We start from the raw sequence: 25,072 nt of genomic DNA, 5'->3' as shown, positions 1-25,072 counted from the left end.
GAGTGTTAGGAATGTCGCAGTGCAGAACCCAGCATGGACCCAGGAGACATGGAGGTGTGCACATTTACGCCCCAATCCCACAACCAGCTCTCACTCAGCCCAAACCTGCTGCAGATTTTGGGAACACACAGCTCAGGGTTTGCAGCTCTCTCCACTGCACCCACAGACAACCGGTTTGGTGTTCATCAGCCCTCCTGGGAGGCTCTGGGATTTCAGCAGGGGTGAGCACATCCCAGATCCACCTGGGAAGGTCACGGTGCCGTGCTCCTGTGTCTTTCTTGGCAAGGTCATCAAACATGTATTCCACAAGATGTCAACACAACTCAGTGAGAGGCTGAGAACTCTGCTAAGAGCAGCCTCACAGCTCTTCTCTAGGAAGGATGGTGGGGCCTTGCAGTGAGGAGATTACAGTGCTTGGGATTTAATTTTTTCTAACCCTCAGAGCAAATCTCCTTTAGCAAAGGGCTGTTTTGGAAAGGTTGCATTTTAAATTCATCATAAGCCCAGCAAGCACCTCCACTAGTTTTACTTTACCACTTCTATTTGCCCACAATCCGAAGGGCTGTTCATAGGATATAAACACAACATTGGATAAAACTGAGAAAAAGCTGGGACCTACAGGTCTCGTCTGCCTTTAGCAGCAGCCAGATTTCTGCCTGCAGCACAAACGGTATTCAGACCTTGAGAATCTGCAGGAAACAGACCTTCTGTTCTACCTTTCCAGCTCCTCTGTCTCCTGAGACTACTCAACCTCTTCCTCTCTACTTTATTTCAGCTCTTAAACAGCACTCCTTGCTCTAAAGTTCTCAATATTTTCCTTGTGCATTTTCCTTAGATTGTCTGACTATTAAGAAATAAAGCTTATTGCCTGGTATTCATTGGATTTTACAGGGTATCAAGGAGAGAGGCGAGATAAACACTCTGTACTTCAACTTTTCTTCCCTATAACTTAAAAGATAACACTCCCCTGCCCTGTACAGGTAACACATTACAAGGAAGTAACTCCACAGCTCTGTGATGGAAGATACAATCTTTAATTCTATCTATAAACAACCTAGATTGCACCATCAGCAGCTGTTGTGAGGCTTAGTTCTTCACTTCCTCTGGAAGATCAGGATTAGTCACTCTTAGGAGTGGGAAGAGCCACATCTGAGCACCCTGAAGGTAATCCCTGCCCCCACATCCACACACAAGGACCAGAACTCTGCCAGAGCACAGCACCCTTCCTCCTCCCAGCCTCCCTCCCCTTGGCAAAGGACATGTTTCTGAACAGGGCTAACCAGGTTTGAATCCAAATCCAAGAACTTGCTGTGGGATGTGTCCCCTAGCAAGTCTCATCCAACCAACAAGTTGTCCAGGAGCTGACAACTCTGAGCAGTGAGGTTAGGTGTGCTGAGTCACTCCCAAGAGGAAAGGAGTGCCCAGGGGCACAATACAGCAGACAGCTGTCAGAAATGCTCTCTGTAAAATGCCCCAGGCCTCAGGGAGTGCTGGGAACACAGCTTTGGTTGTTTTGGGGAGGGGGGACGTTTCTGGGGTGGTGCAGGAAGAATTTCCTTACGTTGTTCTTTTTCCTCTGCTGCTCAAAAGCATTTCTCTGGGAGGCAAGCTCATTCTGGAGACTGGCGATCTCCTTCTCCTTGCCTGCAACCCTGAATGAACAAAGGGAACCACAAACAAGTCAGAAGACATTGAAGAAATTTCCAGTGAAGCACTGACACCCTTTCCCACACACTAAGCTGCCTTCCCCTTCCAGCACCACGCTCTCTCTGAAAAGCTGTTTTCACTGACTTGGCAGCATTGCCTGCTTCCCACTGCTCCCTGAGCCACTCTGCCTGAGTAAAGCCATTGTAAAGCTGTTGTTTGCCTACTACAGGCATCTGCACACATTTATCAAGGCCATGGGAAGGCAACACATTAGCTGAGGGTAGAGTCAGCCAGCCCACGCCAGTACAACACCACAGAACAGGCACTGCCTGCTGGAGGAGAGCAGTTCCCTTTCACTCACCTAATCCACAATTTGTAAGTCATTTAACTTGAAAGACAAATAATTCAGCAAGCCAAAAATGTATGACAGTGGCAATTTGCTTTGCACAATATAGCATTAGCTTCCATATAGTTACTTAATGTGCTTCAGCCTCCATTATAATACACTTTTACCCGAGATTTTCCCTGGAAGAGATTTCCAGATGATTTTATAATACAAACAACCCTCTGCTAAGCTGAAGTTCCAAGAAAAAAAGCCTGTCACTTCTGCTTGAAACACCAACATTTAAATCTTCAGCCATACAGCTGAGCTGGCATGCATTCAAAATAACATCAATCAAGGCTTGCTTCTCTGGTGGGCACAACATATTGCCAGCACTGTCTGTCTGCAGGAGATTACACCTGAGGATTAGCAGTGTGAGCAAAATCTCCCATGCTCAACTTTTATTAGACAGTAATTTAATTTTTTTTTAAACTGGCCAATTCACATACTCTGATATTGTACATTTGGCATTTATTTCTAAATTTCCTGAGCAATTAAGTGAACTCAATCAATTCTCTAATCCATTCAGCTCCTGGCAGTACTCACACTTGCAGAAGTTCTTCACTTTGGACAGCCAGAGATGCCTACAAAGAGATCAGAGATGTGTTAGGAGCAGAGCAGCAGCAAAGACCAGGATCTGCCTTGTTAACCAGGCACTGCTGCAACAGCAGAAAGCTGCACTCTGGGCCTTTGAAGGAATCCTGTGCAGCCTCCTCTGGCCAGGAACACAGCAGGCAGAAGAAAGAGCACAAGGCTGCAAATCCACATGATAAAAGAAAGCAGGAACAGATAATGCAACAGCTAGAAAAGCTGGCGCAGTGCAACCCAACCCCAAAGGTGCCCCTGGATTTCCATGGGCAGTACAAGTCCTGGTTTTCCATGTCATCCATGCAAGCTACCACCACTCACTTTTGACTTCACTCAGTAACACTGCAGTTGGAATCTGTACCTGTTTGCAGTTCTCCTGCTTCAATTCTTGTATTTGAGCTTTGAAAGATTCATTTTCTTTTTGCACATCCTGTAGAGAGAAAAAAAGGCAATATATACTCATGTATAAATAGAGATACACACTCAACACAAGGTGTTTCTATCAAAACTTTACCTGTAACTGTTTTACTTGATTTGCAATTTCTCTCTCTTTTTCTTCCACCATAGCTTTCAACTTCTTCAGTTGTTCTTCCCCTTTCAACCTGCAAAGATGGTTTAGAAATTAAGGAGAAAGGGTTAAAGTAAGAAAAAAAAAAAAAAGACGTTAAAGAATTTATGCTAAAAAGGGACAGACACTCAAACTGTGAGAGTTCGTGCAGCAGAAGTTAAATACATTTTGTATGTTGAGGCTGCTTCAGGTGCCACACACCAGCTGTACCGGAGCTCTGCTGGGAGAGCAGCACATCATAGGAGCTGCTTTGAAGACAGAGCCCTTTCTGGCAGCCTCACACAACCTTCCTCTGACTTGGGGCAGCCAGACAAAACAGAGTCAAAACGGAGGAAAAGCCTGGCAGCATTTCTCCATCAAACAGGAGCTGGAGAATTGGCTATTGCATCTCAGCCTGAAAACGGCACAAACCAGATCTGTTCACTGCTGCTACCAACTGAAGCCACAGGCACTGCAACCCTTAAACATGCTGAACAGAAGGAGAAATTAGCACTAGACACGAGAAGCAGCAGCAGTTCCACTGGTTAATAGAGCCCTGGGTGCACATTCCCAGTGTGGGAGCAGCACAGCTCAGGGCAGAGACGCCAGGCATGGCAGCAGCTGCCGGCACTAACAGCTTATTTTAGCAAAGCCCATGAAATTCCTGCCACCAAATCAAACATTCCAACTGAAGATAAACTCAGTGCATATTCCCAGCAGGCACTTGAGGAACTGTACTCTGCATACTCACAGGTTCTCCACATCCTGGACTTGGGATGCAGCAGGTACCTGAAAAAGTAATTCCTGGTCTCATTTTGATGGCATGGTTTTCAAATTAACAGCAGCTCTTTGCACGAGAAGGGGCAAGACACTCGCCAAAGAAATACCAGGGAATTTGCATCAGGCATTGCTCCAAGAATAGCTAAACACATAATGGATTTCAGAAACAGAGCTTACACCAAGCATCCCAAGCTTCACACCAGCCAATTGCTCTCCATTCCATCTTCCCCCTGGGACAAATGCCTGTGTCTAGACAGCCACCCAAAACAAAAGTTCAACTCAGTCTCTTCCTTTTACCATCAACAAAACCCCAAACTGAGCCAGAATACCACCTCATCGGAAAAATTCTTCTATTAAGTAACACCTGGCTTCGAGGTTGTCCAGTTGTCTGCTCTCAAGTCCAGTGCAGGAAATCAAAAGCCAAGATATTCCAGCCCCAGGGCAAGGCAGGAAGGAATCACAGCACAGCCTGACCACTTCAAGAGATGCTGCTACATTCAGTTATAGCCAAAGTTCCTGCATGACCAGAGCCCTGCAGAGATGCTACTTCAGCCCGGCAAGGAGGTGGCTGGGACACAGCCGGGACTGTCTGTGAGCTCCAAGGCTTTCAGACCACCAAAGCTCCTCTTTATGCACAGTATCACCCCAGTTAAAACCTCCCAGAACTTGCTGTCCATGTCAAACCTGTTTTGGATGAACACAGCTGAACTAGTGGGCTCTCTGCATTATAAACAGCTTTGTCAAGTAGGATTTAAAACATCTCTAAGTTGAAGCCAATGCAAATCCTCTGTGCAAGGCAGAGGAGAACAAACAGCTTCCTGTTCAAGCAAGCAGCATTCCCAAACTACATCCACTCTGCAGGTTGTACCTGTTGGTGCTGTTGCAGGTTCTGTTGCTCCAGCTCCTGAACTTTACTGGTTAATTGGGCAATTGTATCCTTCTGACCCTTCGGATAGATAAAAAGCAAGGTTAGAAGTGTGAATTTATTTTTCCCAGCCAGAAATGCTGCAACAGAACTTGTTTCCCTTCAGAATATTAAAGTAACTTACCTGCACACATTCTCCTTTCTTAACAATCTCTTTCTCCTTCTCTTCCAGTAAGGCCTCCATGGTTTTCACCTGTTTTTCCTTCCCCTTCAACCTGTGCCATTGAACATAGACACATAGCATAAACCCCCTGCTCTTTCATCCATCTGAAAATAAAACATCCCATGCTTTGCAGCACCTAACAAAAACAGCATCTGTGATCAAAGGTACAAGCACAATTCACCTACTAAAAATCAATGTGTGAACACTTCCACTTCAGCTTGGGTTAGCAGGAGATGCCCTTGATCAATGGCACTGCTCATTAGGTGAAAGCAAACTCTGTGCTGACACACTGCAGGGGTTTCACAAATGTGTGCTCTCCTCATCCAAAAATACTTCCTTGCCCCTCCCCACCTGGGGATACAAGGGACTGACCAATCCCCACCCCACCCCACCCCTACAGCTCAGGTATTACCAAAGCAGGTTTTAAACTATGCCTTGTGTACATCCCTCCATCCTGACTTGGATTTAAGGGGTCAGTAAGGGGTGCCCAGGGCAGATCTAACAACTGCACTTACAGCGTCTGAAGCTCTTTGACTTGTGATGTTATCGTCACCTAGAGAAAATAATCAGCACTTCAGTTCAATGCACAGGGAAAAGGCACATAAATGCTAACAATTGCTCTATGAAGAAACACAGGGAAAAGCTATCACACTTTATCAAAATAGGCACCGTTTATTGCAAGGAGCACAAATGCACTTTTTTTTTAAATTACAAGGCACCAAGTGTCTCCAGCTATTGACATTCCCCACATTTAAACTGTGACTTCCAGAGCAGCAAAGGAAACAGTGCAAATGGGAACAACAAGCAGGCCCACAGGAGACACAGAGGAATAAGCAGAGAATGGCTGTGACCATCATCTCACTGGCAACTACAGCTCCAACCACAGAGATCATCCCTAGCCATTGAGACCTTTGCATAAGGAAGGGCTTTTTGGGAGCTCTCTGAAAAGTCAGCACTCCCTTAGATTCCCATTCTAAGGCTTGAATATGGATTGAAGACATAAGATTTAGTGGGAATGTTACTTTTGAATGCTGTGTGAAAGCCTGACAGTGGTTATTTGTCAATCCTCTACCACAACATGGCAGGAGTTTCAAATGTTCCCAAAAATCTCTCTTCTGCTTTCAGGAGACCAAAAGGTGCACAGATACATCACCTTTGGAGAAAGAATGCCTCACAGAGCATTCCAGAAACAGCAAATCTAAACTGCTTCTTTTTTTCTGGGCTCTGACAGTTCCAGGGAAGGAAATACACACAAATAACTCCCTCAGCTCCTGGAAATTTGCTTTGGAGGAAAAGCCCAAGACGGAAACACATTCTGTGAAGCTTTGCCTAAAAAGGACAGAACTCTTGAAACCGAGAAGGGGGTGACATGTCGCAATGTAGCTAAAAGGGGCTGAAAAGAGTGCAGACCAAAAACACAACCCACACAAACAAGCAAACTTCCTGACAGCACGATGGATTAAGCTGCCTGCAGAATGGCCTCCCTAAGGAAACGTGGGATGCCAGACAGCAATCATGCCAAAAAAGTCCTTACTCCTCCATCCCTGCATTCCTGACAGCTAAAGGAAAACTCACTGTGCCAAGACTGAACTCTTCTTGGGCACTGGGAAAAAAACACTCTTGGGTTTACCTGGAAACCAGATACTATCTGAGCCTGTAGTATTGCTCCAGCAATACAGAAAGGCCAACAACAGGAGCAGTAACTTCAACACTTGAAATTTCCAAGTTGCCAGCCCCCAAGGATGTCCCAGGGTTTCATGTTTACTGCAGGGACGGTGTGCCCAGGCAGAGCTAATGTTGCAATGCATTAAGCTACAGCAATTCTTGCCCAATTTCATATTAATAGTCCAAAAAGCTCAGGCTTCCAGAGGTGTGTGGTTTCTGAAGGACAGCACTAGTTATCCCACATTTCCATGGCTTTACAGCCAAGAACACTGTAGCTCCAGCATCAAAAAGTTCCTTGCCCAATGACATTCACCAGTGAAAAAGAACACACCAGAACAGAAACAAGTGAGCAGCACATCCAAGGCAAGGCTGGTTCACACTGCTGGCACTAAAGTATTTTACCTGTTTCTCCATCTCAAGCTGGGAATTTCCTACTTCTTCTTTCAGAGCCTCTATTTCCTGTGTCAAAGCCTTTTCAATGACAAAACAAGACAGGGTTGGACAATGGAAACACAAAAACACCACAAAAAAATGGATGCTACAAATTGATCACTGTAGAATGCCAGGCAGTAACAAACAAATGTGGTCGTGGCATCAACACAGAAAGGAAGGCAGGGCTTGCACAGAGATACCTGAACAGTCTTCTCCTTGCTTGCTACTTTGAGGATTTCAGCTTGTAGCAGTTCTTCCACTGATTTTATTTTTCCATCCTTCTCGTGGATTCTTAAGAAGAGCAGATAAACAACATTAGCTGGCTGAATAAAAACGTGCTACTCAAGCAAATACACAAAATTTGGTTCTGCTATTACATCACACATCCCATCACCAGCCTCAGGGATCCACAGTGGGACAAGGCAGGAGGAACAAACAGGAAGAATAAGACCGGGACTACTGCAGAACCAACTTGTTTTACATAAATAGTAGTTCACATGCTAAAACAATACTATCACAGTCAAAAAAATGCAAATTAAGATATCAAGAGTGCCCGAAATGACACACACTTAAAATCAGCATTCACTGAACATTCCAGCAAAGTATTTATCAACTTAAAACACACACTCAGGGGACAATCCCACTCCTTTTAAAGTGCCTACTGAACAAAAATGATTATCTGACAAATCAGAGCAATTCCTCAGCTAGTCAAAGGCAGGTTTATGAAATTAACTGCTTAGCAGAGAAGCAACTGGATTTTCAGCAGGTATTGATCTGGCATGACGTTTCAAAAATGAAAATGCTTCCTGCCGCACATACACTTCACCCAGTTAAAAGCCAATCATTTCAGGGAAGCAATACACTTGTAGTCGTGGAATAAAGACACAGATAATCAACAAACAAATGAAATATGTGCAGGAACTTACACTTTCTGCAGTTCCTCCACCAGTGACTGGAAGGAAACCTGTTAAAAACAGAGCTTCATCTTAGGAAAAACAGAACAGAGCAAAACAATCTGTGAATGTTGAGGGGTGAGGACAGAGCTGGAGCTCCCTGGCACTGGATGAACTATGTAGCAGCCTAATGATTTTATTTATCTGGCTGCTCCTGAGAAAATTAGCTGTCAGTCTGCAGCTCCTGGCAAACCAGTAATACTAAGCTTGCTGCAAGTTCCAGGAAAACAAAAGCAAACCCACACTATCTTTACCAGGAGAGGGTAAGGTTCAGGAGCAGCATTTCATCAGGTACCCTTTAATGCTGACACTACTGTACATCTCTTCAGGGTGATTGTGCCTCCCCTCTTCCATAAATGATTTTCTAGAAACTAATTGCCCTCCTGAGGTGTCCAAGCAGAGCTGGATGTCAAGGAAAGGCACTTCCTGATCAGCACATCACAAGTGACAACACTGTGACAGTGTCACTGATCAGACACAAGGAGAAGGGGGAGAAGTGACACCTGCAGAGTGTGGATTGACACTGGGAAGCTCCAACATTCACAATGAAGCTGAGGCAGTACAAGTTGCCTGCCAGCCATGCCTGCTGCTCCAGGCTTTCGGAAAAGGAGATCCACATCCCTTTCAGAGCACGACAAACTCAAACCAACCCCCAGCCAGCACTGACTGCATCGTGTACATCTGCCCTGCTTCTGACACTTCTGCAATGGAAATATTTGACAGAAGCATCAGCTCCCAGACCAACGCTGAAAGCAAACAGGATGCTTTGCCAACAGGCTTCAAAGGCATCTACACCTTCTTTCCCTTGAGTTTTGCAACCACAGCAATATTATTTCAGATTTAGTTTAGGTGTAATAAAAGTTTTAGATGAAAAGTACTACCTGCTCCGATTGCTGAATTTGCAGGCTTTGAAGTTCTTTTCTCAGAGATGAATTCTCTGTTCGCAGGGTCTTTGAAAGCAGACACACAGATAATGAAAGCCTCATTTGTGAGGGAAAAAAGTATTAAGCTTGACAGAAAAGTTATTTCTTTTAGAATAAGTGAAAGACTTTGAAAGTCTGAAAGAGACCCCCCTCTGCAGCTGTTGGAGCCAAAGTATTCAGCAGAGTAATTATTCACCATGGATAACTTGGAGTGGACACCAATTTATAGGAAATTAGAGCCCAGCTACAGCAAGCACTCTAACTGAGCTGTGAGGTCAGAAAAACAAATGTTACCAATTGTGTTACACTCCATCTTCTGGACAGCCCATTTCTTTGCATGTATTTACATAATATTGGGATTTTCCCACTGACAGGCTTCTCACAAATTTGAGAATACAAATAAAAGTTATATAACACCATGGCCTTTAACAGTCTAGATCCTACTCTGGAGTTCAATAATAACAACAAAAATATACAAGAATTCAAAGCTACCTTTGTACAGAAAGGTGCTTCAAGAATAAAAAACACATAAACATCACTCTCAGCATTATTTAAAAATTGTAAAATATTATTTCAAACAAATAACTTGCAAAACACCAGCATCCCTGAAGGGATTGAAAAGCCATTTGGAGATGTGGTTTAGTGATGGGTTTGGCAGTGCTAGGGAATGGCTGGACTGGATCTCAGAGGCCTTTTCAGCCTTAAGGAGTCTATGATGTGCTCACAGCTTTGGCTGCTCAGTAACCTCAGGGTTTACAACCCCTCCCCAGGACAGGGGTGTCAGCAATGCCTTTGGAATTTGGGCAACTTAAGAAAGGGAACATTGTCTTGGGCTAGGCCCAGGTGGACACAGCTTTCCAGCAAGAGCCAGCTCAAAACAGACAGGGATTTCTGCACTGGCTCTCCAGGCTTCTCATCACTACCTTCTTTATAAATAAATAGGAAGGAAATAAATTTATCATCATTCCAGAAATGTCGCTAGTTTATAAACCACTTAACCCTTCTGATTATCAGCTAAGCAAAAAAAACCCCAGGAGGTCTTATAATACCAAGTTTTTACAAAACACCCTTTCCTAAAGGGAGATTTGGTGGAGATTAAACCAAATCTACAGCTCTAGAAATATATTCTCATTATTCCAAAGGGCATCCTAGCAAAATCTGCCCAAGACTAAGCTGAGAGAAGCACTTATTCTACCCCACTGATGCCCATGCTTAGTCCATCTTACAAAAAAGTTTTTCACCTCATCTCCACAAGGTGCTTTTCCTATTCAGAAGGAACTCAGACTGAACTATGAGCACTCCAACATTCACTTTGCACAAGAGCACCTAATCTTTATTTCCCCATCAAAAGATAATAGGAGGGATTTTACCTTCAGCTCCTCCTCTTTAGTAGCCACCTGGATGAGTCCTGCCTCCAGCAGCTCTTCAACTGTCTTGATTTTATCATCCCTCTCTCTCATGCTGAAAAAAGTAAAAATTAAGAAAAAATGGAGTTTAACTTTGAAGGCAGTTTAGCTATCAACAGTAACCTTCCTGCCACCAAAATCTCTATTTTGGCCTCTGATTCAAGACAAAGTTTCTTACCTTTTTTCCATCTGCTCTATCAAGTCTTTGTTTGTCTATAAAGAAGAAAAAAATTGGGCCCTCATTAATTGGATGAATAATGGTTTGGGATTTAAAAAACAACTGGAAAACACCAACTTAATCAGAAGCTTGGTTACAACACTAATACAGAAAGGAAAACAAAGCAGGGGAAGAAAGTCCTCATGGCATACATGCCTAAAACTGATGTTGGAAAGAAGTCAATGTTTCAAGGGAGAAACAGATCCAGCCCAAAGCCTTGATGGTTTTACACTGATGAACTTGCAGCCAGCTCAGTACCTGAAGAATCTGCCTTTTTAAGTTTTTATCAGAACCACAAGCTCCACCTGAGGCTCACTCAGCAGAACGCTTATGATTTCTCAACACCACCACATTGTGAGAGAGACACCAGATGGGAAACATTAACCAGCTTCCAAGAAAAATCACCTGCAGTCTTTCAGACATGAGGACACCAGATCAGCCAGAGCCAGGGCTGCAAATCTGGTCCTCAACCAGAGGAAAGGGAGCAGTTCCAGACAGGGAGCTCCTGACTAGCAGGAGTACAGGGAAAGTTCCCTGTCCTGTCAGTCTTCTCCCAGTGTTTCAGGAAGTTCTCTCATTTCACAATGGTGCAAAGTCAGGGATGTTCACACAGGCTCCCTCAGAGAACATCCCAAAGGAGATGGAGTTCAACAACACAACAGCTTTGAACCTGCAGCATCCTGTGAGCACCCATCTGGCTGCAGCAGGTGAGCCATGGGCAAAAATACAGAACAGGAGGCAAAAGACATCACAATGTAAGGAGTTTTCTATTTCCAAGGGTTAGAGTGGTTGCAGAAATAAGTTCTTGCTTGTTTTAAGCTATATGAGTCTTCAAGAGTGGAAAAAAAAAATAAATCCAGATTTCATTCAGACACTCTTGACTAGGTCTACAAGATAGTCACAACTGCCTCACTTGACCCACCATGGAAGAGAAGGCACCTAAAAAAGCATCAGGTTTTGACATCAACCAGCTCAGCCTACAGCTGGGTTAACAAAAAATACTGAAGAAATTAAATGCGCACTGGAGATATTTGATAAAAGCTCAGCAAACATTGGCTGTACCTGCTCAGACAGGAGAGTCTGAAGCTTCTGAACTTCAGCCTGCAGAGTGGTGTTTTGATCCTTCAGAACCTGGAAGAAAATTGAGCCACTTTATCAGTTCAGAACTGCAGAGCCTAAATACAGCTTTTCCATAATGGCAAAGAGGCAATTAAATAGCACAGAAGTCATTACAGGGAGTTCTTTGGAAGCTACAGGACTACAAAGAGTCCTTTCCATCTCTGTCTTGCTTTTCTGTATTAAGAACAAAAGTATTGTCCTTATGTTCCCATGAGAAATTCAGCTGTTACCATCTTTATTCCCTGGCAGAGAATCAGAGAGTACCAAATGTGAGCAGCTCAGAAAGAAAAAAAAAAAAAAAAAAAAAAAAACGCATTTTCTTCCTAAAGCAGCATCAGCATCGTGTCAAGATTTGATAACTGCCTCTTACAAAACACTCATCTGGTCAAGCAAATGGTCCAAGACCCCCTCTTTGAGCTCCCTTCAGCTGCCTCAATGCACAGCAAGGAATTGGCAGTCCAGCAGCACAGAGGTTAGCACAGCTCCCACACTTGGTCCCACTGAAGGCTGGGAAGGACAAACAGACTTAGCCTCTCCACCATACAATGGTCACAGTAGCTCTTAACAGACAGTATTTTAAAATCCTCTTCTGTTATCGCTTTTTGTGTTTTTCAAGACTTGCTTGGTGCTTTACAAAAGTGAAAAGCAGGACCTGTGTGTGCTCTGTGATGCAGCCCCAAAACATTACAGGGAAAACAGAAGCAGGAAGGGATAGCAAAAGTGAGGATTAGATGCATTGCACTCTTTTGAACCTGGCTTTTTCCTCTTTCATGTGCCTGGGAAAAAAACAGCATTTCCTTAGGTGAAACCATTTAGACAGCACTGGTCTGGTTTCTGTTTGGGATCAAATAGAGGAGAGCAGTGCACGCAGTATTCATGCTGAGAGCACACCGTGGATTTCTGCACCATCACCATGATGATGATCTGCATTCATTTCTCTATTCACTTCCCAAGAACTGCTGGAACTGCCTGCAGGTGATTTTTGCCATTACTTAGCACTGAATTGATTACAGCACATAACCATTCACAACACTTGTAAGGCCTTTTTCCTGGGTAACAGTTACTACAGAAACCATCACACTAAAAGGATGCTCATCTTCCTTCTCATACTCATTTTCACCTCACCTACTATTGTATAATGTTCCACCACACTGAAAGCCCTGAGAGTGTCACTAACTTGAGACCTGCCCACTTACCCCAGATAGCCACCTCTTCCCACTCCCCTTCCCACATTGTTTATGCACCTGTGACCCAGCACACACCTCACTGAAGATTCAGCCATCAGCTTTATTCAAAAAAATGAACTGAAATTGTACTTTGTTTCCTACTTCATTAATTGAACAAACTTCTTCCCTCTTCTCCTCTGACAGCTTAAAGAAACTACAGAGCCTTGGCAAGGGACACTCATCAAAACCTCTTTGAAAGTGTCACTCTAATACAAGAATCAAGTTTACTACCTGCTTCAAAGAGCTCCAGGAGACTCTAGAGGCTTCTCCTACAAAAGCATCCTGCCTCTGCCACTGCCCACTCGCTCTGTTCCTCACTAGCAAACTCACCCAGGTGACAGTGGGACTGACCTCACACCAGAAACATCAGAGGAGCAGCAGCACCCACCACAGGCTTTAAAGGAGTTAAAGGGATGGAGTCAGCACCTCTCTTGGGAAGCAGGGCTCTTTCTAACAGCCCAAGTTCAGAAGAAAAAGGCCAAGGTGGCAGAGGGCAAGGAGGAATTAAGCTGCTGTCTCTGCACACACCACCCCGAAACAAGCAGCAGCTTTGCTGTGCAGACCCCAGATGGCAGAACAAAAGCTTCAGCAGTTTAGCTGCAGCATTTTGAGAAATCATGGAAAGAGGCAGAGTTAAAATAAGCATTTTTACATCTGTCTGACAGAAAACAGAGGCTTGGCATAATAATCCAGGCAAACAAAGGCTCCAAAAAACAGCACCAAGGCCTTGAAAGGCACATTTGCAGGTGGAATGCAGGGAAATCACAACAGTTTTTACTGTACAACCCCCTCTTGCAGAATTCAAAGCCCTCTCTCCACAACTGCAGACAGAGCACTTAACTTGTGTTATCCCACCTCTCACTGTGCTGCACAGTCTGCTGCTACTACTGTGACATCCCACATTGCTCCTGCCTTACAAGCACAGTACTGAAATTTTCCTTAGCACTCAAAGGTCAGTTTTATTTCACTATTCTACAGTTGCTCCACAACCTCTGGAGACTGGAAAACTTACTGAAAACAAGCACAAACACCTGTTCTGTATCTTACCTTGAATTCTTCTTTTGTGTTTGAAATCTGAGTGAGTTCTTCTCGAAGCTGATCTTCAAGAGTTCTTATTTTGTCATCTTTTACATGAATGCTGAGACAAAACAGAACAGTTAAAACACATTTCCCCATCCAAGTCTTACAAAAAGCATCACTGAAAAGAACATAAACGACTGATAAAACATTGTTTATCAAATCCCAGAGCTATTTACCTTTTCTGCATCCTTTCCAGCTCATGTGCAGCAGCAGCCTAGATATAAAGAGGATTAACACAGACTTAGGATACATCACATGACTCAATCAACCTTTCATTCCACAATATTAAAAAGCTAGAACAAGTCATTTGGCCTCCCAGCACATGACTGAAATCAAGAGTGAAAGGGGTAAGCTTGCCTTCATGTACTTTTACAACACCAATCTACAAGCATGCAATTATACAAAGGCAAGACCATCTCCAAGAGATTCCTTTGACAACTGGGATTATCTCTTAATTAAACATTTCATTTCCACTTCTGTAATGAACAGGCCACATAAGCAGCAACACAGGGACAGCATTTTGTTAGGCTCTAAAACATCTCTGTGGTGAGACAGGGGGAGTCATGGGATTTGGGGTTTTTTTGGGGGGATGTTTATGAATCTTGTATGCAAATGCCAGGCCTGCACATTCACAGCCGTGAAGTGTCCTGCACCCCGAGTGCCTGAAAAATCTAAACCAACCAAGCAAAATGCTGCAGTGACTTGGATAGTCAAGTACAAGACTTTGCTGGTGAAGGAAGGGGAAGAATTAGGCCTCACTCCAGCTCTAAGAACTTCAGGGAATCAGATATTAGCCCAATCCGGAAGCCTCACACCATTAATGTGCTTAAGCAGAGCTTGCTTAAAGCCAACAGATCTGCATTTGCATTTATGACAGAATAGGTACTGGGAAGGGAGGAAAATGAAAACTTTACCTGTTCATTTGTCAGAGCCTGTAACTTCTGTACTTCTGATTTCAGGGAGAGGTTCATATTCTGCATAACCTGAAGGAAGGTAAAAAAGAAATGTATTTGCAGTTCATACACAGATAGTCTTTCACTTTCCAGGGTGAAATTTCAGGGGATTTTTTGAAGGAAAATCCTCAAGTTCTCTTATCAACAGCTTTCCCAGCATCTACCATTGGCCTTGCCTAGAAGAGCAGACCTGTAGCTGAAAAAGCTGCTACCAGACACAAATACTGGGTCAGCTGGCATTTGCACAGGCTTTTATCATACCTTGAGCTCTTCCTCCTTGCTGGTTAAGTTAGCACGTTCATTCCCTAATGAGTCCTCCATCTGCTTTATCTGTTTGTCCTTCTCTGCAATCCTGCACAAGAGGGAAACAGTGACAGATCAGCACAGAAGATGTGGGTGGAAGAGGTGCAGGGAGCATCAGGCTAAACCCAAAATACACCCTTGGCCCTTTAATCCAGCTCCTACTCCAAATCCTGCTGACTGTACACTTTGGGTACAAAAGCTTTTCCATTTTAAATGCTGTCTGCTTGCCAAAAAATTTATGAGACATTCCCTAGCTCTGAAACACAACTGCCAGTCCATCTCCCAGAGGGAGAAACCTCCTGGCACAGCCCCACAGCCCAAATGACAACAACTCTCATGGTCACGCACATTCCTGCACGCTGCACCGACCCTGCACACAGGCAGGAATAAACAACAGAGGAGGTGCTGCTTTCTCTGCAGCTCAGAGCCACAACAGACCCCAAAACTGAGGCCAGACATGGAAGGGAAATCCGTAGGAAGAGGTTTCCCAGCTCCCAAGCTGATTTCATGAGAAGTTAAAAGCACAGGCAGTGACATTTCCTTCACCAGTCCCTCCCAAACGCTCTGCACATGAGGGGAGGGAATGTGGCAGCACTGAAAGGCAGCAACACCTCCCAAATCCCAGAGGAAATGGATGCTCACACTTTGTGAAGTTCTTCTGCCAGGACTGAAGCCGAGGTCTGCAGGAGGAAAGAAAAGAAAAATAAAAACAAATAACTGGAAGTAAAGCAAGTCAAAGAATCCTCATCTCCACTGAGCCAGGAATAGCATTTGGCTGGTTATTTTAAACTGGCACAGGTTGCTTCCAACTATTTCCTGGCTAAGGAGCATTGATGGAATACCAGCACATACCAATGTCCCTTCCCCTCTGGCCTGATGCAACATGAAGGGAAAAAAGACCTCTCTTATTTGCCCTTCACTAGATCCAAACAATCCATGGGGCTCACCAGCACTTCCCTCCCAGGAACTAAGTGCTTTATAGGACATCCTGCTGCCAAACCAAATTCAAATTTAAAATAAAATAAAATAAATAAACAAACAAACCCTGCCCAGTGCATCAAGAGTTGTGCTGTGAACAGAAACAGCACCACAAAATCAGTAAGTGGCATTTTTCCCCTCTGGAAAAAGCCTGTCCCTAGGCTGTCACACACAACAGGGGAAGAGGGATCCACCACATAGGTTTGGAAGGCCTCAAGGGACCTCTGCAGACTGTGACAGAACTTCCATGTTCACAATTCCGGTCCGTCTTAATAACTAAAAGTTTCATCACCCCTGACATCCAGAGCAGGATACAGCCCCAGCTCACTTCTCCAAAGTGTTATTTTCACACCCACTGGCCATGGTGGAAAATACATCCCTGAATTTTCATGGCAAATTGAGGCTACCTGGGGAAAGCACATATCTCTGACATCCTCCCTTTATAACTCAGAGCTAAAAAGTAAAATTTCCCTATGTGACTCAGAGCTATAATGTAAAATTTCCCTAGGAATTTATTTCTGAAGCCCTTAAAGGGATGAGGGGAGCAGACCACAAAGATGCTGTGAATCTAGAGTGGCTCTTCCCTCACTACTCTCCTTACCCAACGGGTTAAAGCACTTGAAGCAAAGCCAGATTTTCAGCCTGATGTCGAATTTAATCAAATTCCATCAAGCACATCTATGATTAAAAGGCAGCACCCAACTGCATAGGAACAGCCTCCACTTGTGCCCCCAAAGCCTTTCTGAGCTGATTTCTGTGACCTTCCTCTACATGGAGGCAACCCCGGTTATCCAGAGGCTTTACACAGTGTTTACAACAGAAATAATGCCTCCAACAAACTAATCAAACCAAAATTTTAAAGACTAAAATAACTGAGAAAGGCATTGTGCAGGTTTGGTGGGGTTTTGGTGTGGTGGGGTTTTTTGGTGGGTTTTTTTTGGGGGGGGGGGGGGGAGGGGGGGATGTTGGTGGTTTTTTTGTTTGTTTGGGGTTTTTTTTGCTTCCGCACAGAAATCAGCACTAAAATGAACAGACAGCTTGACACACAGGAGCTACCACAAGGGAAAAAGCACAATCAAGTGGTTCACAGGAGGACTGCAGAAAGACCAAAAGAACCAAAAGACAGAATTGTAGACATGCAAAGCTACAGAGAAAAAAAAAAAAAAAACACAAAGAAAAAAACAAAACCAAAAAAACCCCCAAAAAATAATAAAAAAAAATAAAAAAATAAAAAAAAACCCCCAAAAACACCACAAACATTGAATAAGGTACTATAACCTTTAGTTACAAATGAAAGCCACTATGGGAGGAAATAAGTGGATTTTGCCCCCCCAAAAAAAGAAGCTTAAGGTTTTAAAATAGTTGAAGGAACATTAGAAAAGAGGATGCTAACAAGTCTCTGCTTTCAGCACTACATCTCATACCCAGCTACAAAAAGTCTTACTTTTAATGAAAGTTCACAAGTCATGACTACAAAAGAAAGTCTGAGAACATGCTGTACCTGGGCTGCCATTTGTGAATGAAACTTCTGAAGCTGAGCATTCAAAGCATCATTCTGCTCTATCAGCTCCTTGTAAGAGAGCACAGAAAGAAAAGCAGGCTGAGATCTGCAGCTACTCGACTTTTGCTAGGATTAGCTTTTAGCCATGATTATGTTAGTAAGAACAGTTCAGCATTTACATGTCAGACACTTTACAAAAGATGCTATGTTTTTTTTCTCCCCACTACAACCAACCAGTTGGGAGTGGAAGCACCAGAACCTGTTCTGTATAAAGGAAAAATATTCCCTGCTCCATCATAATCCATTTGGTTTCCCTAAAGCCCTCAAGAGTTATGTCCATGCTGCTGCCTCTCACGACCTGATGCCAGGAGCAGGGAGATCACAAACATCAGGGGTTCCTGGCTGCTCTCTCAGGGTGTTCCCCACACCATGGATCATTTCACAGCTTGGGAAATGGGGTCAGCACCTTTTCCTGATTTGCCCCAACTGCTTCTCAAGGTGTGAGGTGGCCCCACACCTCCTCAAAGCACCACACACAAAGTCTCACTTCATAAACAGGGGTTTTTTTCATCCTTTATTCAGTGGGAAAGCTTTACTAAAGCAGCATTTCAGGGATATTTCTGTGTTTCCACAGACACAAAATGAAAGGAAGAACCTCAAACCCTTAAAAAAACATTTGAGAAGTACTACCTGCACCTGCATTTGCAAGGAGTCCTCCTCAGTAGCTCTCTTTTGCTCAGCCTCCAACAACTGCAGCATCCTCTGCTCCAGCTGCTGTTTTGACACCATTGTATCAGTAAGTTTACTGTGCAAGCTCTGGATTTCATTGTCTTTGGCCACAAGCTTATTCTGCACATCTGTAGCAGAAATGTCAGGATTTTAATTCAGAAGTCAATCATTAACTTTGGAGGAAAAAAATTTCACTGTAAACAGGAAGGCTGATTCAGAGCCTCACTCTAACAAGGTTCAGCTCCCCCATCAGCATTCAGACTACCTGGGATCCCAAAACACTTTCCCCAAGGGTGCTGAAGCAGGGCTGACTTCACCTGAGCTTTATGTTTAAGACACTTACTCAATAATGCCTTTTTTTTTTTTTTTTTTTTTTTTTTTAACAGATGGAACAGCCAGCTCACTGCAGTAAACATTATTTGGGAATTCTGTGATACTTGCCTTGTTGTGCAGCTTCATGTTCTGCTGTTCTTTTCCTGAGATAAGCCTGGATTTCTTCCCATCTTCTCTCTGCATCCTGCTGCTGGACCTTCACATTGAAGAAAGAGTTGATGAAAAAATGTCTAACCTTTAATTTCTTTTTGAAGCATTCAGAGTGCATCTCCTCAGTGCTATTCCCAAAACATATGGCAATGAAGTGAAATTGTTTCTTGTTTCCATTAGGGCACATCAGAGAGACAGAGTGCTCTGTAATCCTCCTCCTAGACTAGTTTAGCCTATTAATTTGAAAGGCAAATTGTGAACAGGATTTCATAATAGGCTCTTAACAGAATGGTTTCTGTAATATGAAAATGTAGCATCTTTGCCCTGACAGTTCAGAATTAACACCAGAAGCCAGACCAGGCAAGCATCACATGAATCTGCACTCAGTAATTAAAACATCTCAACTCTAGATACCAATTCTCCACCTGTCAGGGCAAAAGGCAGGGAGAACTTCCGGCATGTAAGATTTAATCGCAAATATTAAAGAAATCATGAGTTCTGGGTTGACATTCTCAGCTGAAAATACTTTCTCTTCTTAAAAAAAAAAAAAGACTTTTTCTTTCGCAGAAACAGAAAGAGGTTCATCCAGAATCAAGGAAGAACACCCTCTCTTCTCAAAAAAAAAAAAAATCAAAATGCTTTCTTCCAAAGAAACAGGAAGAGATTTATCCAGAAGCTTGTCCACTTACATTTTAACTCTTTAAAAAGTATATTTGTATTAAAAATTAAGCACATATTTCAGCAAAAGCATGTAGCTTCAAATAAAAACCACACAAGGACAATGCCATCTGGGATGAATGGCTCTGAAGTATCAACTCCTGTTGGAAATGTACTCTCACAGAAAGCAAAATAAAAAGCTTAACTGGAGATGTTGAAAAGATATTTACCTGGAAGGTAAGTTTCACTTCACAGGGAGGTCTGTAATCACTCAAAACCCAGTGGACTGAATAAAAACATTAAACAAACCCCAAGGCTGGCTGAGCCCATCTGAAACAAGCAGCTAAAGCAATTCCCACATGCCTCACATCCTGGCTCAGATAAAACCCTGAGCACAACCTGACAGGCACAGAAAACCCCAGGCACCTTCAGCTGAGCCACTGCCTGCTCTGCATTCTTCTTCTGGAGCTCCTCTTGCTGCAGTTTGCTGCTCTTCTCCCCCAGCTCGTTCATCAGCCTCGCATAGTCCTGGCGCAGCTTGTTCAGCTCTGCCGACTGCCTGGAAACAAACATTCCCACAGGGGTTTGCTACTCAAATGTCAACACCAAGTTCTGTATTTACAACCAAAGGGCTGCACAGGGTGGGTTTGGGGCGTTTCTCCCCTCCCAAAGCTATCTTATTCTAGGAGAGGGATGAGGGTCAGGTACTCCGGGCCACAGCAGCAAAACCATCACTCCCGGTCATCAGCACAAGTCAGTAGTTACAGGGCAGGGTCAGGAACAAAAGGTCAGCAACAAGCCACAGGCACCAGCTCCTTGAAGAGGTCTGCAAGCTGCCTGGCAAGATTTGGGCAGGCTGATGTAAACTAAAGAGGCTCAGCATAAGGAAAGGTCTTGAATCGAGATTTGCATCCTTTTCCTCTTGCCACACAGGATTATTGATCTCAGGCTTGCTGAGGACTACTTCTCCTGGAATAATAACTGCACACATTTCTTCAGAATACTTGTTGCCTCCTGGCCTTGGTCTGACTACTAACTTATAGAGGTATCTGATGCACTTTCTCAGCTGAGAGAGATGATGCAGTCATTCAGCCCAAGAGGAGAATTTTAAGAGGTTCCCCTTGTGTCTAAGCAAGGAAAAAGCATTTCATTTTTATCTCAAGTTTGCTGGAGTTAAAGCCTTTGCAGGATAACTATCTGAAAGACAATGGCGCTTCATTTAAATGAACAGGACACCTAAAATGAGGATTCCACACCCTTCTCTGAGCACTTGACATTCAGTAACAAATATATGAGAGAGTATATTGTGTCAGTTTTGTCTTCTACACAGCTTAACCAGGGTGCTCATCTTTTACCTGCACAAGGCACAAAATCCTCCCTGCCAGCTAATGGGCAGCCCAAGTCAGAACTTACAAAAGACAGTTTTTGTTTCTCCAAACACTTGCACCACCAGCAGATAAATCCAAGTGCCACCCCAGCAGCATCGGTAACTGCAGGGTATTGATATTTCAAGTTTAGTTCTTCCAAGAGGCAACAACCAGCACATCTCCTAAAGCCCCAGGGGAAGGATACACAGCCTGCCAAAAACACCAGAAGTGCCTGTGCACTCCTGTACTTTTTTCTCTTAAAGCCTCAGCACCACAGCCTAAAAGCTCAGGCTTCAAGGTGGAAAAAAAGGTAATTATTTGTTCTGAAAGCCCTGGCTCAATGCAAACACCACCAGCTACCTGTCCAGCCCAAAATATCTGTGTTCCCATCTTAACTACTAATTCAGAGACAGCCAAGGACTTGGAAACAAAAGAAGCAGAAGCCAGAACAACTCTTCAGGGGAGGCTCAAAAACACAGAGCTCCAAATAGCAGCCAACATACTTGCTCTCCATTTGATTGGTGGAAGTGCTGACAGCATCTCTCAGGATACCATTTTCCTGCTTCAGGTGGCTTATTTCTGCCTCCATCTGCTCACGGAGCTGCTGGAACTGATGGGAAAAGAAAGATCAACTCCATAAAAAATTAAGCTAAGGAGCAATTAGGAAAAAAAAAAAAAAAAGGCAGCTTGTAGAAGTAGGTAAGGTATCACAATAATTTTGTTCCTTCCTCACACACCAATTCTTAAATTAAACTGTGCTGCTGAGACCCTCATACTCAAATCAAAGCACAGGTTTCCTTTAATACCAGTGCATCAACCTTATGAAGGCAACCTTTTTTTTATCATTTAAAAAGACTGCATAAATGTTATTCAGAATACCAATTGCTCAGCTACATAACCTGGGATATCTATCAATAACTGAATACCAATATATTATTTTTCCAAAGGGAAATAAAACAAACATGCTGTGAATTATCATCAGATAAACATCGTTTGCTGTTCCTTTCTACAAACCAGGAAAAGTAACAAATAACTAAGAATACACAGATTTTAGCAGGCAAATTGCAAAAGGCTAGTCCTCATCTCATATTCTGATTTTCAGCAAGGTTCCAAACTGAGGCAGGAAGAAGCCTTGATAACCCAAGGTTCAGAAGAGTGTGAACAAAATCAGAAGACAGGATTCAAAGAGAAAAAATGGACTGTGCATATGCAAACATAGCAGAGCTGCTCTTGGAGCCCAAAAGTCTGCTCTGAAAATCCTCAAGCACACACAGCACTCTTCCTTTATCAGTGCCAGTTTGTAGATATGGCTGACACAAATCCAAACCCCAGCTTCATCAGTGACCACTTCTTACATTGGAAAATCCAAATAAATGTTAGTGTAAAAACCACAGCAGCAGGGAGCAGTCCCTTGTAGAGCAGTCACCTCCAGTTCTGCCCCAACAAACGTAAGAAGCTGGGCCTTGGACATTTACTGGAGGGTTCTTTTCCTCACCTGTTTTGTTTTTTAATGCCAACAAGATCCCAAGAGAAGCAAACCCCATCCATCTGGAAGCTGTGACCTTTTTTAGTTCCTCTGCCATGCTGCAGCACATCAGCAGAGGGAGCAGGACCAAACTGGATCTTTTGTATTTCTCCAGCTCAGTCTGGGACAGTAGCACTTGCTGAAGTCTCCCAGGTGTAACCAGGTCTCCTTCCACTTCCCCAGCCAGCTGCACGACCCTCCCCTTGTCCAGTTATCTACACAGCTTTCAATGAGGTTTCCTCTGCTCCAAAACTGCAGAGATGCTACTCTCCAAAAGGCCAAGACAGAAAATACAATTTTGAAGTTGAGAAGTTCACATGTTGGGCTTAATGCTGTGACATCCACACAGGAAAGAATGACTAGAATGAAATCTAAACATAAGATGGGCCATTTTCCTTCAAAAATTCTAAGCTAAACTCTTTAATCTGATGAAACAAACCCTCCTAAGGTCATTCCATAAAGCAATTACAATACAAAGTAACAAGAGTCTTAAAAAAATACAAGTGGCTGCTCTTCAAATATTTCCAGCAAAGCACTCCCTCAGGCAATGATATTTCATGTGTATTAGCTATGTTGTCATCCTGTACTATAATCTCAGAGACATTTATCTGCTGCTAAATGATCATCAGCATTAGTGGCTCCCTTAAGCTGAGTATTTCAATTAGACTTCACACTTTAATTGAATAACAATTCAGCAGAACACCAGGAAGGAAAAGTAACTAAGCTAGCACTGGGCTTTACACACCACAGAAGTCACCTGTGAGAACACCCTGCCTTTCTTTCAAATCAGGAAGCTGCCACAAAGTTTTGTGGTGACTTCCCAGCACCCATCTATCTGCTTGTGCATGAGCATCCAGCAGTTTTGGCAAAGCATTTACCTTTATCTTCATCTGCTGAGACTCTTGGTAGCTGACGTGGATTTTGCTCTGGAAGGTGCCGTGTTCCTTCTCCAGCGCGTTGATGCGCTCACGCATCTTGGCCGTGAGCAAACCATTCCTCTCCTTCTCTGCAACCAGCTCCTGGGGTGGGGAGCGACAGGAAAAGGGAAACAAGTCACCCACTGCTGCTTTCTGAAGGCTCAGTCTTTAAGAGAACTAGAAACACAGCAAGTGTCCATCAAACCGAAGTCAGCATCAAATCTTCCTTCAGCAAATTTACAGAATCAGACCAAACTTCCCAAACCTTACCTGATCCTGTATGACCACAAATCTCTCATTTATTAAAAAGTTTGCCAGTTTAAACACTGATCTTGCATTGTCACAGAAGAGATGGGAGTCTTATTTCTATGAGGTCTGGCCAAATCAGGGTCCTAACAACTAAAACAACTGATATGACAGAGGACAAAGCTTAGATTTTCATCCCAAGTTTAACAAAATGGAAGAACACAGGTAAAGCACCATGGCAAAATAGAGCACTTTAGAACAAAATAATTGCTTTGTAGGAGGTTGCAAAGCCAACAGCTTTGCCACAGGAGATGGGCTATTAGTACACTACAAAGGCCAGAGAAGCCCTGAATCCCACCAGCATGATGCCATATCAGAGCTTTCAGATGAAAATACACATTGCTTTTTAATCTTTTATTAGCCAGTAATTCAACTCAGACACCTGAGAAATCCACAGAGCTGCTCCTCTGCAATATAAATGCACTTGCTGCAGTAAGCAAAAACATTAAGTGCAGCTTTCAGCAGCTCCCATCACACAAATCGGAATTTGTACCACCCGAGCTTCAGGTGTTTCCAGCCACACAGCTCCTAACATTGCCAGGGAGCCCTGACACAATTTAGGCACTCTAAATTATTAGCCTGAATACCCTCCATCTCCTTGTAGTAATTATAGACTTTTTCACCTTTTAGTTTAAATAAAAGCTAGTCTGTCCTGTAGATCAAACAAGTTTTAAGCCACTTCTGCAAATACAATACAGACAGCTTGAAACAAATCTTTCTCTGTGTTTTGTTTTTTAACTAAGATGCAATTAAAAGAAAGGCACCAAGACACACTGCGGCCTCCTCTATCCTACACCAATCCCACCATTCACTTGCAGCTTTCAGTAACTCAGCTACCCCGTCAGGGCAGAACCAGAGATCCCAGGAAGATTAATTTCTCCTCAGTTTGTGTTTTGCCAAATACCTCTGAGTCTTGAGGTACTCAGGTCTTGCTCTCATTTATCCTCTCCAGGTATTATCTTTATCAAGATCCCTGCAGGAATTGTTCTGCACCTTAAAGCACCTTTAGCTTTTGACAGTGTTTTCAGAGAAACACATTAACTGGAAGATAAGAGCTTTTATCAGTCAAGCTGAGGTTTATCCCTTGTTTATCCTGATACTTCAGCAATGCAGCAACTTTGCTTTTATCCATTTTCTCCCAGCTTTTCCCTTCCCCAATCCAGATGGGAAAAACCCCCTATGACTCCTACCTCTCAACAGCTCCTGCCTCTCCTTTACAAGCACTACTTTGCAGATGTTTTTTCCCCAACCACATCTGCATTTCCCACACTCTGATTCCTTCATCCATTCCCTCTGCTAC

At 43.5% G+C, this 25,072-nt stretch overlaps 1 protein-coding gene across 12 annotated transcripts in view; it reads right to left on the bottom strand.

Annotated features, from left to right (window-relative positions):
- KTN1 (kinectin 1) overlaps nucleotides 1–25,072 on the bottom strand; it is a 51,852-nt gene that overhangs the window by 16,150 nt on the left and 10,630 nt on the right. For 6 of the 12 annotated variants that reach the window (XM_066321549.1, XM_066321553.1, XM_066321555.1 and 3 more), the window contains exons 6-31: nucleotides 23,428–23,568; nucleotides 21,528–21,634; nucleotides 20,084–20,216; nucleotides 18,959–19,046; nucleotides 18,479–18,645; nucleotides 17,789–17,857; nucleotides 15,952–15,989; nucleotides 15,268–15,358; nucleotides 14,968–15,036; nucleotides 14,230–14,267; nucleotides 14,021–14,111; nucleotides 11,691–11,759; nucleotides 10,590–10,624; nucleotides 10,376–10,466; nucleotides 8,964–9,032; nucleotides 8,056–8,093; nucleotides 7,330–7,420; nucleotides 7,100–7,168; nucleotides 5,548–5,585; nucleotides 4,994–5,084; nucleotides 4,813–4,890; nucleotides 3,916–3,953; nucleotides 3,132–3,219; nucleotides 2,979–3,047; nucleotides 2,576–2,613; nucleotides 1,562–1,652 (exon numbers count right to left, since the gene is read on the bottom strand). In XM_066321549.1, the coding sequence (XP_066177646.1) occupies nucleotides 1,562–1,652; nucleotides 2,576–2,613; nucleotides 2,979–3,047; nucleotides 3,132–3,219; nucleotides 3,916–3,953; nucleotides 4,813–4,890; nucleotides 4,994–5,084; nucleotides 5,548–5,585; nucleotides 7,100–7,168; nucleotides 7,330–7,420; nucleotides 8,056–8,093; nucleotides 8,964–9,032; nucleotides 10,376–10,466; nucleotides 10,590–10,624; nucleotides 11,691–11,759; nucleotides 14,021–14,111; nucleotides 14,230–14,267; nucleotides 14,968–15,036; nucleotides 15,268–15,358; nucleotides 15,952–15,989; nucleotides 17,789–17,857; nucleotides 18,479–18,645; nucleotides 18,959–19,046; nucleotides 20,084–20,216; nucleotides 21,528–21,634; nucleotides 23,428–23,568 (2,025 nt within the window). The remainder of the gene's footprint in view (nucleotides 1–1,561; nucleotides 1,653–2,575; nucleotides 2,614–2,978; nucleotides 3,048–3,131; nucleotides 3,220–3,915; nucleotides 3,954–4,812; nucleotides 4,891–4,993; nucleotides 5,085–5,547; nucleotides 5,586–7,099; nucleotides 7,169–7,329; nucleotides 7,421–8,055; nucleotides 8,094–8,963; nucleotides 9,033–10,375; nucleotides 10,467–10,589; nucleotides 10,625–11,690; nucleotides 11,760–14,020; nucleotides 14,112–14,229; nucleotides 14,268–14,967; nucleotides 15,037–15,267; nucleotides 15,359–15,951; nucleotides 15,990–17,788; nucleotides 17,858–18,478; nucleotides 18,646–18,958; nucleotides 19,047–20,083; nucleotides 20,217–21,527; nucleotides 21,635–23,427; nucleotides 23,569–25,072) is intronic. The other 6 variants (XM_066321552.1, XM_066321557.1, XM_066321559.1 and 3 more) reach the window with 2 other exon arrangements.

The sequence above is a fragment of the Sylvia atricapilla genome, chromosome 6 (genome assembly GCF_009819655.1).
Source record: "Sylvia atricapilla isolate bSylAtr1 chromosome 6, bSylAtr1.pri, whole genome shotgun sequence".
Lineage (NCBI taxonomy): Eukaryota > Metazoa > Chordata > Aves > Passeriformes > Sylviidae > Sylvia > Sylvia atricapilla.
Note: the sequence above shows the minus strand (reverse complement) of the source record. Positions and strands in the feature narration are given on the sequence as shown.